This window comes from Natator depressus, chromosome 12, assembly GCF_965152275.1.
Source record: "Natator depressus isolate rNatDep1 chromosome 12, rNatDep2.hap1, whole genome shotgun sequence".
Taxonomy (NCBI): Eukaryota; Metazoa; Chordata; order Testudines; family Cheloniidae; genus Natator; species Natator depressus.
In genome coordinates this window covers 4,187,856-4,205,366 of record NC_134245.1, presented here as the reverse complement: position 1 = coordinate 4,205,366, position 17,511 = coordinate 4,187,856, and the positions used below count along the sequence as shown (strand labels likewise).

The window sequence follows — 17,511 nt, the reverse complement described above, 5'->3', positions numbered from 1 at the left end:
GTTACAGCTCGTGTCACAAGATATTTACGTGCCAGATGCACTAAATATTCTTATGTCCCTTGATGCGTCAACCACCATTCCATAGGACATGCATCCATACTGATGATGGGTTCTGTTCGACAACGATTCAAAGCAATGTGGACCAATGCATGTTCATTTTCATCATCTGAGTCAGATGCCACCAGCAGGTAGATTTTTCTTTTTGGTGGTGGTTCGGGTTCTGTAGTTTCTGCATCAGAGTGTTGCTCTTTTAAGACATCCGAAAGCATGCTCCACACCTCGTCCCTCTCAGATTTTGGAAGGCACTTCAGATTCTTAAACCTTGGGTTGAGCGTTGTAGCTATTTTGAGAAATCTCACATTGGTACCTCCTTCGCGTTTTGTTAAATCTGCAGTAAAAGTGTTCTTGAAAAGAACAACAGGTGCTGGGCCATCATCTGAGACTGTCATGAGTTATGTTAAGTTGCAGTGGGGGAGGTCTAGGTTGGATATTAGGAAACACTATTTCACTAGGAGGGTGGTGAAGCACTGGAATGGGTTACCTAAGGAGGTGGTGGAATCTCCATCCTTAGAGGTTTTTAAGGCCCGGCTTGAAAAAGCCCTGGCTGGGATGATTTAGTTGGTGTTGGTCCTGCTTTGAGCAGGGGACTGGACTAGATGACCTCCTGAGGTCTCTTCCAACCCTAATATTCTATGAAATATATGGCAGAATGCGAGTAACACAGAGCAGGAGACATACCATTCTCCCCCAAGGAGTTCATTCACAAATTTCATTAATGCTTTTTTTTAAAACTTGCTTCATCAGCGTAGAAGCATGTCCTCTGGAATGATGGTTGAAGCATGCAAAGGCATATGAATGTTTAGCATACCTGGCATGTAAATAACTTGCAATGCCTCCTACAAAAGTGCCATGCAAATGCCTGTTCTCACTTTCAGGTAATGTAAATAAGAAGCGGGCAGCATTATTTCCCGTAAATGTAAACAAACTTGTTTGTCTTAGCGATTGGCTGAACAAGAAGTAGGACTGAATGGACTTGTAGGCTCTAAAGTTTTACATTGTTTTGTTTTTAAGTGCAGTTATGTAACAAAAAAATTCTACGTTTGTAAGTTGCACTTTCACGATAAAGGGATCGCACTACAGTACTTATAGGAGGTGAACTGAAAAATATTATTTTGTTTTTCACTTTTACAGTGCAAATATTTGTAATAAAAACAATACAAAGTGAGCACTGTACACTGTATTCTGTGTTGTAATTGAAATCAATATATTTGAAAATATAGAAAAACATCCAAAAATATATAATAAATTTCAATTGGTATTCTATTGTTTAGCAGTGCAATTAAAACTGTGATTAATCGCTATTAATTTTTTTGAGTTAATTTCATGAGTTAACTGCAATTAATTGACAGCTCTAATATTTACCATGGAAAGGGTGATGCAAAACCAAGCCTATTTTAACTGTCTGTTAAAAAAAGGCTTTCTTTGCCACAGATAAATGGATGAGTAGACATCTACAAGGGAACCATCAGCAACCATACTTTAGAAACCAAAGTCTGTGCCTACTGGAAACAGACAGTTTATGATGGAGGCAGGGTGTAGCCTCCTATGCCTGTAGACCTTACTGATTGTGGACATCAAGGGGTAGCTGTGATAGGGGACTCTGCCAAGGGTTCAAAATCAAAGGCTGCACTTAGTCCTGATTCAGCAGGGGGGACAAAACGTGCACAAATATACTCATTCCCCACCATTGGCTAAAAATTCTGGTTTGGATTGGACCATCAAACTTTCCTCGTAAAGGAAATTCTGGAACTCACAGGAAGAGTGTTCACAGGCTGTGCTATGTTTAGCTGAAGAAACAGACTATTCTAATTACAAGAGCGCAGGAGCAAAGAATGACAAACTTTAATTTTACAGTCTGCAGCTTCTATGTGCCGCAACACCGACGGGCACCTTTCCCAAAGAACCACAAAAACAGAAGCAAACTCCCCAAACATCCAATCCTGAGCTCCATTCTGTAGCTGCTCCCACTAGATTCAACAGCAGCTCTTTGGGTGGAGTGGCTTGAGAATCAGGCCCAAAGTAAAGAGAGCAGGGAGTCTTCCCTAAAAGTACGCCACAAGTTTTACCCTCATAGCTAGGGTGGGCAACAGCAGTGCAGCTGGGAGGTGTACTTCCCAACATGGGTAAACAGACAAGTGTTAGCTCGGCTTGAGCTAGCATTTAAATATAGCAGTGTGGCTGCAGTGGCATGGGCAGTGGCTCTGGCTAGCCGCCCAAATATGTACCCAGAGAGCCTGGTGGGAGTGTCCTCAGGTGGCTAGCCCGAGTTGTTATTTTTAGGCGTTAACTTGAGCGGAGCAAGCGTGTGCACGTCTACCTGTGCTGGGGATTACAGCACCCAGCTGCTGTGCAGACACACCCTAATCTTAATTTCACAGAATGCCTGGATAAATCTAGGGTCATTGAACCAAGAAGCTCTTCTTTGTGCGTTTGCTGGTATTGGTACATCCAAATCTGAGGCAGAAGAAAATATGGCAACACTATAATACTGTCTGCAACGGATGACTATATGGAAGGTATCTTGGTACTGGTCCAATAACATGACACAATCCCAACTGAAGCATTCATGTAATAAGGACATGGCAGCACAGGAAGCAAACATGTTCTTCTAAAACATCTGCTCTAGGAATTATTTTGGGAAAGTTCTCTGACCTGTGTTCTACATGAGGCCAGACTAGATGATCACAATGGTCCTCTCTGGTCTTAGACTCTACAAAAGCTCTAAAGCCAATGTGTCTGAAGACTTCAGACCAGTTGCAAAGAGCAAAGAACAAGCACAAAGGAAAAAGCAAATCTCAGGATGTGCTCACCGAAGGGTCAAGGGAAATAATTCTGACAGTGTTGTCCACCAACCCAACGGCAAGAAAGCGGGAACGCTGCTCCCCAGGAGGAACGTTGGCCAAGCTCATGCACACCACATCGGCTGACATCTCCTTCCTCTCCGTGTACTCATTCAGCTGTCCTGACTGAGAAGAAAGGCACAAAGGGATTATCAACTAGGGTATGGGCAAACTGGGTCAGACTCAACCACCCACCTCAACCTTCACCTATTGCTCAAGCCAAGGCTCTGGATTTCAAATTAAGTTCACATAACATCTCCCACTTTCAACAATTCTTTATAGCCTGGTTTCGGCCAGGATTGGAAGCACCAGAACACACGACAGAACTACGAGAAAGCACATAATTTCCAGCCTGAGCTCCGGACTTGGGAGGTTGGGTTGCTCCGTCCAAAACAAGCCTTTGAAGATTTGTCCATTTCTATTATCTCATCCAATGACATTCGATGGGCTTTAAAGGGTTCTGCCTAGGCCCCATTCTAAAAGTCCTCTTCCCTACTGAATCCTACTCTGCGGACACATCAGAGATTCCATCCTCACTGAGGCAGTAACCCAGCCTCCAGTCCCCATGTCAAAGCTCTCTGCAGTTTTAAATCCACATACTGGGTCCATCTCAAAGTAGACTAATTCTCCTCCAGTCAGTGCTATCACCACTTGTCTCTGGTTCACAGCACACTTTACAATGGTTTTCTTTCCTGGTGTCTTCCATTCATTCACCCTTTTGTCTGCTCGGATGTGCCGGATGCCATCCGGATAAACCTAAAGCAGAAAAATAATACAGAAATAAAATACAACTTACCCACCCATTGTGGGACCCAGCTCCCTTGTTTTTCTGACACAGGGGCTCCAGTGGCTCCTGACAGTGACTAGTACCAGAGGCCATTCTAGGTAATTCTTGACCTATTGACTATACAATATACAGACCTGTACAACAAATCAATCTACAAGCTGGAGACTACTCTCCAGTGGGCTCATAGCAGAGACCCTCTGAAAACCTGTGTGGGCACAGGACTTAACCGGCTTTGGAGGAACTGTGGACAACAGATTCCAGCAGGTCCAACCTTACTGATAAGGCGAACAAGGAGAGAAGCCTGGATAACAGGGTCATGTTCGCAGAAGCCCATACTGGCCAAGCTTGTGGAACTTCTGGCAGAACCTTTTCAGCACAGACATCAGGAGCAGCGAAGACGCCTTGGCCCTGCACCAAGTAGAGAATGGCAGATACAGGTGGACAGGATGTCAGAGGGTATCCTTACCTGTACCAAAGCATCATCCCCCAACAAGGAACAGGACAAAGTGGGGGTGGTACCCAGGAATCCAGAATCAGTCACTTCCTCTACAGTCTCTCCGATAGACAGCACCAGCGTGGCATTTACGAAGGACACGATAATATAGGCATCAAATTCATCTGGTCAGGAAGACAGAGAGGGAAAAGAGCTGCTGATTAGATACAAGGTCTCTAAAGAAAAGTGAGGAGACTGTCAAATGACTAACAGTTATTCCTCAAAAATATTCCAACAGTAGTTCCTTCATCCACTAGCAGCACTATGCAGAAGTTCGTTTCAGGAAACACCACACAAGAGAATTAGCCAGCACTGTACCTCAGACCCTCTAAGGTTCAAGATCTAGCCAGTGATTCTGGTGATGGCTCAGAACACAAAGTCAACTTGTGATATGCTGGGTTCTAGAAGGCAGTACCAACTACAGCTGCCCTTTAACTGATAATAAGAAAGGCAGAAACCTTGACATCTATGCGTTCTCCATTCAACTCCAGAAATTTAAGGGCCCAATGCAACTCCCACTGAAGTCACTGGAAAGACTCAGCTTCAGTGGCCCCATCCTAGAGACCTTTACACACCCAAGCAGTTCTGTTGACTTTACTAGGATTACTCACATGAATAAGGGCTTCTAATGAACTTGGGCAGATGGAGTTATTTAGTATTATTGCAAAAGGAAGTTAGAATATAGATAATGTCAGAAGAGCATTGTCTTGGAGGCCCTCATCAGCACCCCTAGCTCCAGCCTTGTCCAGGAGTTGCTAAACAACCTTACATTTATGTAGCCATCTTTATGGGCTCTGTGGGTGAATGAGTGGTGGCTGTTAGGGGCTCTGGATAAACACCTGCCTCTGTTCTTACTAGAATGGGGTAGGAATGTTGCATTTAGCCTTCACTGCCAGCCTCTCCCACTGGGTGTAGTTGCAGGCACAGTGCTTTGGAGGTGGAGGAGCTACACCATTCCCAGCTTCTGCTAGGAGGACTCACTAGACGAAAAAGCATAGGACTGCAGGCAGGAGGTTTGGGTGAGGAGAAGAGGAAGCTCACATCTGCTCCAGTCACAGACTTTCCCGGCACTTGTCATGGTAGGAAACTAACAGGAAGTTTTTTTTAAAAAATGTACTAAATAAAACAAATCTTCCAACAATGAAATACAGCTGGATAAATGTAAAATTGATCAATCCCACCGGGGAATGGAGCCAGGAGCTTTGATGTAGACACCAGACTGTCCCAGATAAACAACTCAACTCCTCTACAGAGTGCTGACACTGCTGGCAGGAAGTGCCATTTCTTACATATGAAAATTCTGTTTCGCTCAGCACACTGCGAAGTGTTTACAGACCTATTTATCACAGTAGGAGACAAGAACACTTCGAGAGGGACACGAGAGTTTTCTCTCTGTCCTGATTTTTATCCACTGATCAGTATTTCCCATGATTAGCATGTGAATGGGAGATGGATAAATAGCTGGTCAATTCTTAAACATGCAATAAAATACAGGACACACTGCCATTCATAGATTTAATTCAGGATGCCAGCAAATGCTGGGCAGTGGCTTACAGGGACCAGTCCCGAACATGCTTTCAACCTACAGCTAGGGCACATGTTATTTTTGAAGGCCCAACTGGGTTAGTTGAAATGGTTCAGCAAGTGGTCACTCTTCTCCCCCCTCTGTTTGGGCAGACAGGTGTTGCCAAACCTGTTGTATCACACTTGGGAGAGAAAAGTTTCTTACATACAGCTTAAAATATGCATAATTTACTAATACCCAGCACACAGACCACAGCTTTGTGATTACCATACTGAAGGTCTTAATAAAACTAAAGCCATCCCATCTTGGGCTGCAAGATTAGTAACATCAATTACTAGTCTCCTAGGTGACTAAGGCTCTGATCCTACAACGTGACTCATGGAGGTGGACCCCTGCAGATCTCCACTGTCTTCAGGGAGACTCCATGTGTGTGTAAGTCACCACTGGGATAGATCACATTGCAGGATCAGACCCTAAGGATGGAATTCTTTGCCAGTGAATAGCAAACCAAAAGACTAAAGTCCTTTTCAGTTATGCAATGGTCTAATAATAGCACTGTTACTGTGTTTGTCTTGTGATCTTTACAAGTAGAGGTTACTGGTTTTACAGAACCCTCATTATTATACACTGGTTACTTCCACTAGAGTGGTCACCATCACCTGAAAGCCTTATTCATTCTCAATCACTGGAAGCCTATACCAACTTCCTTCAAAGGAAGGTCCAGTAGCCAGCCATCATTCAGGTTGCTGAATAGTTACTGATCTATACAACCACTGTCAAAGGATAAACTGAAATATGCATTTTCAACAGCAAATTTTGAAAATCCCCGTCACTTTTTAGCCATCTCTAGGGCTGTTGCCTTTTGCAAAGTGGCTGCCAGTGAGACACATGACTATCTCCCAGCAGCCATGTGTTTAGGGGAAGGACAAAAAGAACTCTGCTCTCATTTGAAAGCAACAGCTGAAAGAGAATCCTGTTCGAAATCAAATTCCTGTTTGATCATTAATACTTACTTAGATTATAGATTTTTCTTTGTACTGATTTACTCGCTATAATTTGAAGAAGTAACTAGAATCTCATGTTATACTGGAGTGTTCAATGAATTCATGTTCCATTACAGCCAAAATGTTTTTGCCTGAACTTTTGTATGGCTGTTTATTGTTCCTCCATTGGAACCTTTGAAATAAAGGGCATGATTTAGCAGCATGAAATAAATGAATAAAATGCATTCATCAGGATTCCAGCTGTCACAATTTTGCTTTAGAATGTACAGTAGTTAACTGGAACTAGGTTTCTGAGGCACACTGAAAAATACAGCATTAGAACAGAGGGCTGGTTTTTTCCATTAGAAAAATCTCCATTTAACCCAGTACAATCAAGCGTACAGAAAATCCTACTGGCTGGAGTTCTGAATGGAGGGGTGTTATTCTGCATGCAAACAAAAAAGGTCAGAGATGCTTATTACTGCTAGAATTGCTTCAGTTACCTCCTTTCAACAAAGAGGCCTAGTAAACAGAGAAAATTATTTTGATGATTCAGAAGAGTCACAGCTGGATTCCATCTCCAGTTTCCACATAGCATATTTTCTGTAGATTCATGAATCAGTCGTGATGACTCATAAAAAATGGCAGATTTTAGGCACAGTACTTTATACTATGATCTTACACATTATTAATAAAACATTCTATTTGAGTTTGTCTATTAAAATTCCTTCCTACAAAACCAATTTGTGCCTTTAATCTAACTTCTCTGCACTGCCACAGAGCCCAGTTTACATTGTATAAATGCCAGAACAAGAGGGAGGATCAGTGAGCATGTGAACGGATGAGCGCTCCACCACAGCACAGCAGGATGCCCACTTTTAGGAGGTGCAGATGGAACAGTAGTAAAAAGGAAGCCCGAGAGAATATGCAATTTCATGGAGACTCTGGAATCAAGTCCCAAGACACCACATTTCCCTGGGTATCCCCACTCACAGGTTAGAGCTCAGGGATATTTCTGTGGAAGGAATTATAGGCCTTGTTCTCTGAATCCCTGGACCTTCATACTGATTAAGTTAAAAAGGAGTGTCCAGTTTGCCTCAGGTCTACCTCTCCATTCAAATACACAGATACACTCCCTAATTACATGGCAAATCCTGTGTCAAAACAGTCTCCAAATATACACACTCAATGTGCTCATCTTTCACTGGTCTCATGTTGGAGTTTTGCACGGTCAGTTTGGAAGCAAATCCAAGGGGAAAGCCCACCTAAGGCAATTATAGAAATGCTCAGCTAGCAATATCTTGGTTTAGATTTAGTGAAAGCTGACAAAGGTTTTAGAGTTACAGCCACTATTGTTCCCAAAGGATCATGGGAGGGGACGGGGATTCAAAGAGCTGCTTTCTGATCCCCAGCCATACAATGAAGGTTTGGGGCAGACAGTACAAATATAAAGATTTCCAACTGCACAGAGACTTCTGGAATTCATTTACTGTAAAGCTCAGCATAAAAGTAGCCTCAAGATTGCATTTCTCTCGGGATAACCTGCAAGACAGCACAGTAGCCCCTAGCAGTAGGTACACACCTGTGGTGATCAGCACCTCCACCACCAGCCACCTGTGGAAGAGAAAAAGAGGCTTGGTATTGGTAGTGTGTATCACCACGTACCAGCCAAGGTTAGTATTTGCCTTGAAGGCTGCAAACCAGTAGGTGCTTGCAGAAACCTCCCAGCATGTGCATGTTGTGGCAGAGAGTTTCAATTTGGTACCTGGTCAGAGCCAGGTAACCTGCATTACAGACAAACCGAAAGCCCTCAGACAGTGACACTTCTGTACAGTTTCAAGAGAAGATGCCCATTTTAAAGGGTGCTGCGTTCTCTGTGGTTAAACCCAGTAAAACTAGCTGAGAAGACAAATTGCTACAATTTGGGGATCAGTTTTATAGATTGTTGAACGAACAATCGTGCCCAAATGCGGCTGCCCTCATCTTTAAAACAGAAACGCTGCTCATGGAGCCCACAGAGTCCAGGATTGTTTGCATGGATCAAGAGGAATGATTGTAAACTGGAACCTGCAGTATCTCTGGGCTACAGTTCTGGAGTAAGAGTGAGTGGTGGTATTCTGGTCCATTGTATGTAAACGTAGCCATGACCCATAGTCTCCTGACAAGTAGCTAATGTGATCCTCTGGATGCCCCAGACACGTAAGATACATTAAAGAGCAAGTCACAATGTGGTAGGATGAGGCTACAGATATCCATTACTCTGTGGAGTGTTCATGCATTCTAGAGACACCTCATTTGCTAGAGCACCTGGTAGCTTGGGTTTGTGGTAGCCAACCTGGAATCTTTCTTGGCTTCCAACTTCTGGGAAGGACGAGCAAGACCAGTATCAACAGCACTCTGGAGACCTGAAATGCTCTATCCTTGACCCTACTATTGCTGGGGAGCTTGCAGGCATTTCCTGTTTAGTTCTTTTCATGTTGCTCAACTTCGGCTGTATTCCAAAGTCTTGAAAAGTCGGGGAAATAAACTGGAACCAGTTCCAACAGGAAGTGAATTCCATAGCAAGGTGTGAGGTTCCTAAAGAATGCTGAGGCCAGTGCAAGAGATATGCCACTCACTAAGGCTGCTGACATGAGAGGCTATGTCACAGCAGCAGAGTAAAGCCTCTATTCCAGCATGCTGGCTCTGCTATGCACTGCAGCACAGAACTCATGTAAGCAACGCTAGTGAAATCCCTTACAAATAACCTAGAAGGGAGTCTGTCAGCACTTGCAATAGCTTCACTTCAGGCCTTCAAAGGGGTAGTGCTAGCAACCTAGGTATTTCTGAAGAGCTCTAATCTCACCCCAAAGAGGGGGTTGTATTCCTCTGTTTTAATAAAATGAGGACATTGTTTCACCTGAATGAAAAACGATGCTTTGTGCTGCTGTTTTCATATAGTCCTCCCTTGGCACTGGTCACCCCGCACACACTGCTAGGTGTCTGGCTGGGGAATGCTGCCTACCCCAGAGCATTAAGTACTGCTGCAAACAGTATCCACCTTTTGCAGATTAGCAGGTGCAGAAGTATTATAAATCAAAGCCTTAAGCAGGTGTATTCTTATCTGCCTTTTTCTGGATATGCTTCCTACTGCCCTATAGAGACAAACCTACTGCAGTTACCACTGAGTGTGTGTAAAACAAAACTGTGCACCACACCCCTCTCTCCACTATGAGGCAGGTGTGCTGCCATTGATGCTAATTAAAGCCAGAACCTCTGGAACTCAGATTGGCTTCATTTGCACCTGGCAGCTGCTTCCTATTGGGAATGCATATCAGGAGCATCACGTAGGAGATGGATGCTGCTGCCTACCACACATATTGGATGCTTCCTTTCCAATGAAACAGGAACAGTAACACTTTTGGGGAAGTCAAAGGTGGTTTCTAGACATGGAGCATGTCTGGGTCTTTGCACACACCTTACACCGTGCAGACAGAGCAGCTGGATCGAAGCACACTGCTGCATTACTTAGCACCCTTTCCGTGCCCTTGGACAATACAGAAAGTTTTAGTCTGTGCTTGAGGGAAGGATGATGTACCTTCAATGTGTCTCCTCACAGTCCAAACAGCATTGGGATTACCAGGCAGCTCTGAGACGGCCATTTCAGACACCTAATCGGAAACAAGAGCAGGTTTCAGATTAACAGATGTTTACCCCAGTCAAACACTGAAGCATTACAGTGACTAGTTAATGCTTTTCACAGCTACACAGGGCAGCTGGGGCAGTTCTCAGTTCCCAGCCTCACTCCCTGGACTAGAAATGTTGTTGAGGCAAAGTATTCAACATGCCAGACACAGACAGAAAAGTGACTCATGTCACCTCATTAAGTGACACCTCAGGCTGAGCAGCTTTGTGCTAAATCCTGTTCATCCATCCTCAGCTAAAAGGCCTGTGGCTGTGACCTGGATTCTACCAGATGGGGAGTTAGGGATCAGAGAAGGTCGCAAAGAATCTCTGGGGAAGAATATCAATTCCATATATTGTTTGCATGCTGGGGTAGCCGTGTTAGTCCCAAGATATGGAAGACACAAGGTGGGTGATGTAATGGCGTTTATTGGACCAACTTCTGTTGGTGAGAGAGGCTTTCGAGCTACACAGAGCTCTTCTTCAAGTCTGAGAAAGGTGCTCAGAGTGTCGCAGCTACATACAAGGTGGGGGTTAACACACGTTGCATCTTACAACACTCTGTAACCCACTAACTCTCCTTGATCCTATGCCTGCAGAGATGTTAAATAGTATTCATTTTAAATAGTCACCTGCAAAAAGTGTTAACCCCTTATGCTTAACTATCCATCCCACCTTGTATTTAGCTGTTACACTGAGCCTCTCTCTCAGACCTAAAGAACTCTGCATAGCTCGAAAACTTGTCTCTCTCGCCAGCTGAAGTTGGTCCAATAAAATATATTGCCTCCCCCACCTAGCTTCTCTCGCTCAATTCCATTTGTTCGCATGCCTAAAAGGATCACATTCAGGGATTATAGGGTAGTATGTGAATGGAAAACATATGGTTATCACTCATGTGCACTCCAGCACCATAACCCTTACGACTGGACAACAGGGAGTGATTGTACAGTCTGAAGAAGAAATTACATTTACACAGTGTCTCTGGCAGAAAAGGGCATAAGAACAAAGCCCTCTAAGAGTTGCACCAAGGACAGATTGTTTAATTACAGTGCCATTGTGAGTACCCCACCATAAATTCAAGAAGGGCCTTATCAAAACAACCCCACATTCCTGCTGTGGATTTCTGGAGCTGCCTCTGGGGATCTTACCTCAAGTCCGTGCCTTAGGACCCTCAGAGATGACCGAGGACCCCGTCCACAGGCCACATATAACTGGGGTGTATCTTCATTGGCCAGATCCGCTATCTGCGCAGAGGAAGAGTGGGTCACACAACATGCGCAAGGAGACGAACAAAACCCCCCAAATGTTTGCCCTGTAATCTGCTTTCTGAACAAAGTTTCAGTAATTTAATGTAACTGATGCTGCCACAGAACATCCCGTCTGCTGCACTGGAGAATCACAAAATTTAGGTCAAGTCTGCTGCAGAATACACGAGGCCTTGTCTAACAGTCATGATAGAGGGCGAGCACTGAGCTGGTGCATTGCACCCCATTTCCAAACACCGGGTATATATGTACCCCTGATGGAGCTGATAAATGGTAATAACCCTTTCAGCAAATGTCTGTATTGTGAGGTTTAGCTTTACACCTTGTCATTGTTTTCCCAGGGTTCAGGATTTAGCAAACCCACCTTTCTGTCAGTGCTTGCAGTACTGTCACACTCAGGCAAAACCAAGGCAAATAACCAGAGCAAGACTGAAATGAGATCATTACTTGTGCGTTTCTTTCTCCATTTTAAGTGGATTCCCTGAAAAGAGTTTCCATTTTCGTAAGGCACCTCAAAGACCAATTGAGTTAGCAGTACAATGGATGAATCACTGATCTGCCTCTGTGGTTACACAATTGTAATAGCCCTGCATCCCCAGAGGGCAGGTTGGTGGGAAAGGAAAGGACCATGTGTTCATAGATGACGACATACCTGACAAAACAAGATAGGAGACAGACTGTCCAGCTCATCCACCAACACCAGGTTCTTGAGAGGTCGTGGCTGGAAAAAGAAAGTGTCTCCTTCCTCCAGGGGCATGGCGGAGGAGAACTCCGGCTCCTCGTCGTCATCTCCCAGATGGGCTATCTGGTACAGGTAACTTCAGACACAAAGCAAGAACACCACCATAGTCAGAGTAGACTACAGCTACAGTTCAGCCATGCATTCAGTGTGGGTGAAGGGTGAGCAAGAACCAGTACTGTTTCCACAGAATATTTGGCTATTTCAACTCTCACCTGGAGGGATTGTTTTCTTGGGGAGAGGAAGGAGGGGCAAAGGGCTATTTTCAAAGGTCTTGCCCAATTCTGACTTCCTTCTTTAAAATTGTTTTTGGCAGAAGACTCTGGACAGCTCTGTGCTCACCCCACTTGCCCTGACTCCTAGATTTTCCTGTCTCATTGCAGGAAGAGCTAAATGATGAAACCTTTGAAGAGCAAGACCGCTGGCTAACAGCCTCTGAGTCTGCATGTTTTAGGGAGAAAACACTGTCAAGTGCTATTTTCTAGGTGTTCAAAAATCACCTGCTACCCTGTCTTATAAGCTAGAATATTAATATAAGCAAGTTTTACACACAAGGAAAACAGATCCATAGAGAACGATTGAATTGTTTCTTGTGTTCTTTTTGCCCTGTTCATCAGAACTAACAGCTAGACTTATGTTAGTTGGCTAGAGCTCCACCTGCTGGCTGGCTCTACAGGAGCTGACCATAAACTTGCAAGACATGTTTGGAAACTAAGGTATTAAACTGCATGCACACGAACCCCAAATGTGCACATACAACTCTAGTAACTGTGTGGAAAAACACTGTATTTTGTGTGTGCAACTTAGGATCACTTGTAAAACTCTGGACCAAGAGAGGTTACAGCAAACGAAACTTTGAAACAAAACCTTTCATCGGCCACACAGAGAAACAAGACCTAAATACTCAAGACTTCACAGAACAGGCCCCTACATGTTATAACATCTGTAAAGGCTGATCAGCTCATGAAACAAAATTGCTTGACAGCACTTCTACTACGCAAGAATAACTAGTGTAGCTATAGAAAAAGAAAGAAAACCATCTAGTCATGGTAAAATATCGCATTTGCTTCTGAGAGTGGGCTACAAAGATACTAGAGACTATTTCCAAGCTCACATGGTTTGGTCCTTTGACAGGCATACACGCGTCTAACAAAACAGGTTTTCAATGGAAAGCCCGGTTCAAAAAGGGATCATTGCAGCTCCGGTAAGCACCACTGACCAGGCCACGAAAAGTCCAGTTGGCGGGGCTGGCAGGCTCCATACCTCGCTCAGTGCGGCTCCTGGAAGCAGCGACATGTCCCTCTGGCTCTGAGCCAGAGGGACGGCCAGGGGGCTCCGCATGCTGGCCCCGCCCCGAGTGCCAGTTCTGCAGCTCCCATTGGGTGGGAACCGCAGCCAATGGGAGCTGCAGGGGCAGTGCACACACTGCACAGAGCCACCTGGCCAGCCCCATGCCTAGGAACCTAGGGACGTCGCCACTTCCAGGGAGCCCCCCGAGGTAACTGCCATCTGGAGCTCGCTCCCCACACCACCTCCCGCATCCCAACCCCCTACCCCAGCCCAAAGCCTACACCCCAACCCCCGGCCCAGCCCCCTCCTGCACCCAAACTCCTGCCCAGAGCCCACACGCCACAGCACCCCAACTCCCTGCTCCAACCCAGAGCCCCCTTCAACACCCTGAACACCTCATTTCTGTCCCCACCTTGGAACCCACACTCCCAGCCCAGAGCCCATATCCCCTCCCACACCCGAACCCCCCAGCCTCAGCCTGAAGCCCCCTCCTACACTCCAACTCCCTGAGCTCAGAACCCGCTCCTGCATCCCAAACCCCTCATCCCTGGGTCCACCCCAGAGCCCATACCCCAACCCTCTTCCCCAGCCTGGTGAAAACGAGTGAGTGAGCAAGGGTGGGGGAGAGCGACAGACAGAGGGAGGGGGGATGCAGTGAGCAGGGCCTTGGAGAAGGGGCGGGGAAAGGGTGTTCAGTTTTGTGCGATTAGAAAGTTGACAACCCTAAACACGAATGAAAGTGTGTTAAGGTAAAAATTCACTACCTGGAGCAATGAAAAAAATAGTTAATTGATGGACACATGTCTGACGGTAGCACGCATTAGCAGCAAGAGCTAAACTGATCTGCTTAAACAAGCTTCCAATTCCCTTCTCTGTCTGCCCAGGCATTCGATCTTGGCAATACATGTGGAACAGCTTCCCACTTCCTGTGCATCTACATCCATCCTTCAAAACCCCTCGTGGTCCAGGAACCCATGGTGCTAGGTGACCAACAGACAGTCCCTGCTGCCGACTGGCTGAGGGTATAGATGGGATGCATAGGGGGTACAGGACCCCCCCAGGTCTGGTATGTGCAATTTAATTCACCAAAGGCTGGCATGTACAGTGTCTACCAAAAGCCAGTCTCTCAGTAGTCGTCATTATCACTGTGAAATGCCTGCAAGGATCATATTTGAAATGCCTGCTGGAAATTATGTTCTTAAGATCTGAAAGTTAGGATAAAGAGGTTCCTTTCAAGCAAGAGGGAAGAGACGCTTCTCTCTCTGTCTGGCACTGTGTATTGTATGCCTCACAATGTAAATATATTTGCATATTGAGCCTCCAGGCTAATCAAGATTGCAAAATCTCAAGAGAGGAAAAACTGCAGGAAAACAAGAACAGGATGTGTGTGTGGGGGAGGGTGTCTCCTGTTTATGAGTAAAGACAATGGATTTTAGGGCTATAACTGGGAGGTACTGAGGTATGCCCTGGATCCTTCATCAAGGGGACAAGCTGCCATCCTGCATGTCTTATGAATGGAGGATCATAGCCAACCAGGGCTGTGAAGTGCTGTGACAAAGACATGGGGTGAGCTAAACTTTATTAGACAAGAAAGTACCTTATTAACTAACTCTAGGTTCCAGAAAGCGTGTTGATTTTATTTGATGTATAACCAATTGGTTCCAATACTTTCTATCCCCTTAACCTCTGTTCTTTCTTAAATAAACTTATCATTCTTTTCGCTATAACAAAATCTAAGTGCTGTGAATTAAGTAGGGCAGTCTGAAGTGAAGCAGGGGTGTACTGTTCCTTTGGGAACAGTGGATCTGGTAATTGTGTGAGTGTCCAGTGGCAGAGGGCTCAGGGTTGGAGTTTGCCTATTGCTAATCTGCCGAGAGACAGTGGAGTCTGTGTAGGCTAAGAGGAGAGTGATGATGTTGCTTATGGAAGGTGAAGTCAGGGAGCTGACCATTGACAGGCACAGACAAGGCTCCCTGGCACTAAGGACAGGCGGTAGAGAGAGGCCTCACAATCCTGGGTATCCCCGTGTAGCACCACACTGCCCCAAAGACCTGATGATCTAAGAGCACTTCCACAAAACCTATCAATACGGAGGAGGTTGCCCAGGATACGTTAATGGGCTTAAAAACTGTGGTCATTGCACTTGGACAAGTTAGACCATCAACTCGTTAAGGCAGAGCACCTGTCTTTTTACACATTCTACCAACGACCACGGCAATCTGTCATGCTAATACGTCGTAACAGTAAAATTCAGCAGGGCACATGAAGGAAATTAAATGATTTACTCACTGGTTTCCAAACTCAGATGCCACAAAGAGGAACCCTGTTTTCAGCACACACATGGCAGCAGCTCCAGGAACAGTATCAAAATACTTCAGTCGGATCTCTGTCACCTGAAAGCCCCAGAGAGAAAGGAGTAACGGTGAGTGAGACAGCTCAGTTCAGTCCATCTCCAGAGATGGGCTATGTTCCTTCACACACAAGTGCGCAGCCCACTTTCCCATTCAGAGATACAGGAACTGATGCATTTGGGATTGTAGCTTATTACAAGACTGCTTTGGAGTTACCTTCAAAGGAAGGAAAAGAGCGGTGACTGAGCACAGCCAAGAGCGCTCGCCTTCTCGATAGTTTGGGGCAGCTGCTTTCACTCCCCAAGTTCAAACTGGATGGCATTCTGAGTGTAAACACAAGCCAGGCTTTCTGCTTCACTCTTGAGGCTATTTTGCATGGGACTCTGAGTTCAAGGCTTACAACAGAGACATGAAAATGTTCAGCAGTCCTACTGAGAAAGAGACAACCCCCATCTTGGCATCCACATCATTCACTCAGAGGATTGGGTAGACGTCTCTCAGAATGGCCACTTACACTTCTGACAGACCTGAAGTTGCCATGATGGTTCCTATGAAAAGCCTGAGGCCAGTCTTAAACTGCTGAACTGACACAGTCTTCTATCATGACACCTTCTGGGAAGGGTTTGTCATGTTAAAGGCAATGGGGGTTAGTGGCATTTCAGAAGGTTTTTTCCTGAGACCACAAATGGGATCACTGCAGCACAAATCTCCTGTTGGAGATGCAGAGGGATGGCAAGGGTGGAGGTGACTGGCAGCACAAAGCAATTCCAATCTATTCCGATTAGTTTCAGGAGGAGAGTTTGTTATCCCAGCTGAAAAAGCTGTGTGACATGGGATGGCCAAACTCTGCCCAACCGGCTGCACCTAGTTTGCATAAAAGCGAACAGACTGCAGGCACCCAAATATTCAACCCATAGGTGCAGCCAAGTATGGCGGCTCAGATCAAGAAGGATCACTGCACTCTGTTGTCTTAGGGAACTGTGTCGTAGAATCTCTTGGGCCACATTTTGGAATAAGCGATTTGGAGCAGGGACCACGGGTAACATTTTTAAAAGTGCCCATGTGACTTAGCCACCTAAGTCTTCTGTGGTTTCGAAGCTGTCCCCGTCTGTCTGTTGCGCGAGCAGTGACTAGCAAGTTATGGCACCTGTCATCTAACAGGGTAGATGCAGAGTCATTCGTCTCTATACATGGCTAAAGACTAAGTTAAAAATCATTTGATTTAGGGGGAAGACTGCTCTAGAACGAAGTCTCATCACCATGGGAAATGCAGCATGATGGGGAAGCTTCTCAAGGACATATTTCAAGAAGTAAAAGTAGCTTCCCTCCTCAATCTACCCACCATGTCTTCATCAGTCTCTAGGGTGATTTTGAAGATATCTCCCTGCTCCGTCTGGGCCAGGAAGAAGAACATGGATTTGGTCTTGTGTGTAGCGGAGCAGACAAAAATCATACCCCTTTCTGGGTCATCCAAGTCATTCTGTCACAGGGAAGATAAGACAGAGGTTTATAAAT

General features: G+C 45.3%; 1 protein-coding gene across 1 annotated transcript in view; it reads right to left on the bottom strand.

The window, feature by feature from the left end:
* Positions 1-17,511, bottom strand: part of SF3B3 (splicing factor 3b subunit 3) — a 49,243-nt gene that overhangs the window by 22,813 nt on the left and 8,919 nt on the right. The window contains exons 7-14 of the mRNA XM_074968381.1: positions 17,339-17,476; positions 15,935-16,038; positions 12,269-12,434; positions 11,500-11,595; positions 10,266-10,338; positions 4,154-4,305; positions 3,501-3,656; positions 2,871-3,026 (exon numbers count right to left, since the gene is read on the bottom strand). Of these exons, the coding sequence (XP_074824482.1) occupies positions 2,871-3,026; positions 3,501-3,656; positions 4,154-4,305; positions 10,266-10,338; positions 11,500-11,595; positions 12,269-12,434; positions 15,935-16,038; positions 17,339-17,476 (1,041 nt within the window). The remainder of the gene's footprint in view (positions 1-2,870; positions 3,027-3,500; positions 3,657-4,153; positions 4,306-10,265; positions 10,339-11,499; positions 11,596-12,268; positions 12,435-15,934; positions 16,039-17,338; positions 17,477-17,511) is intronic.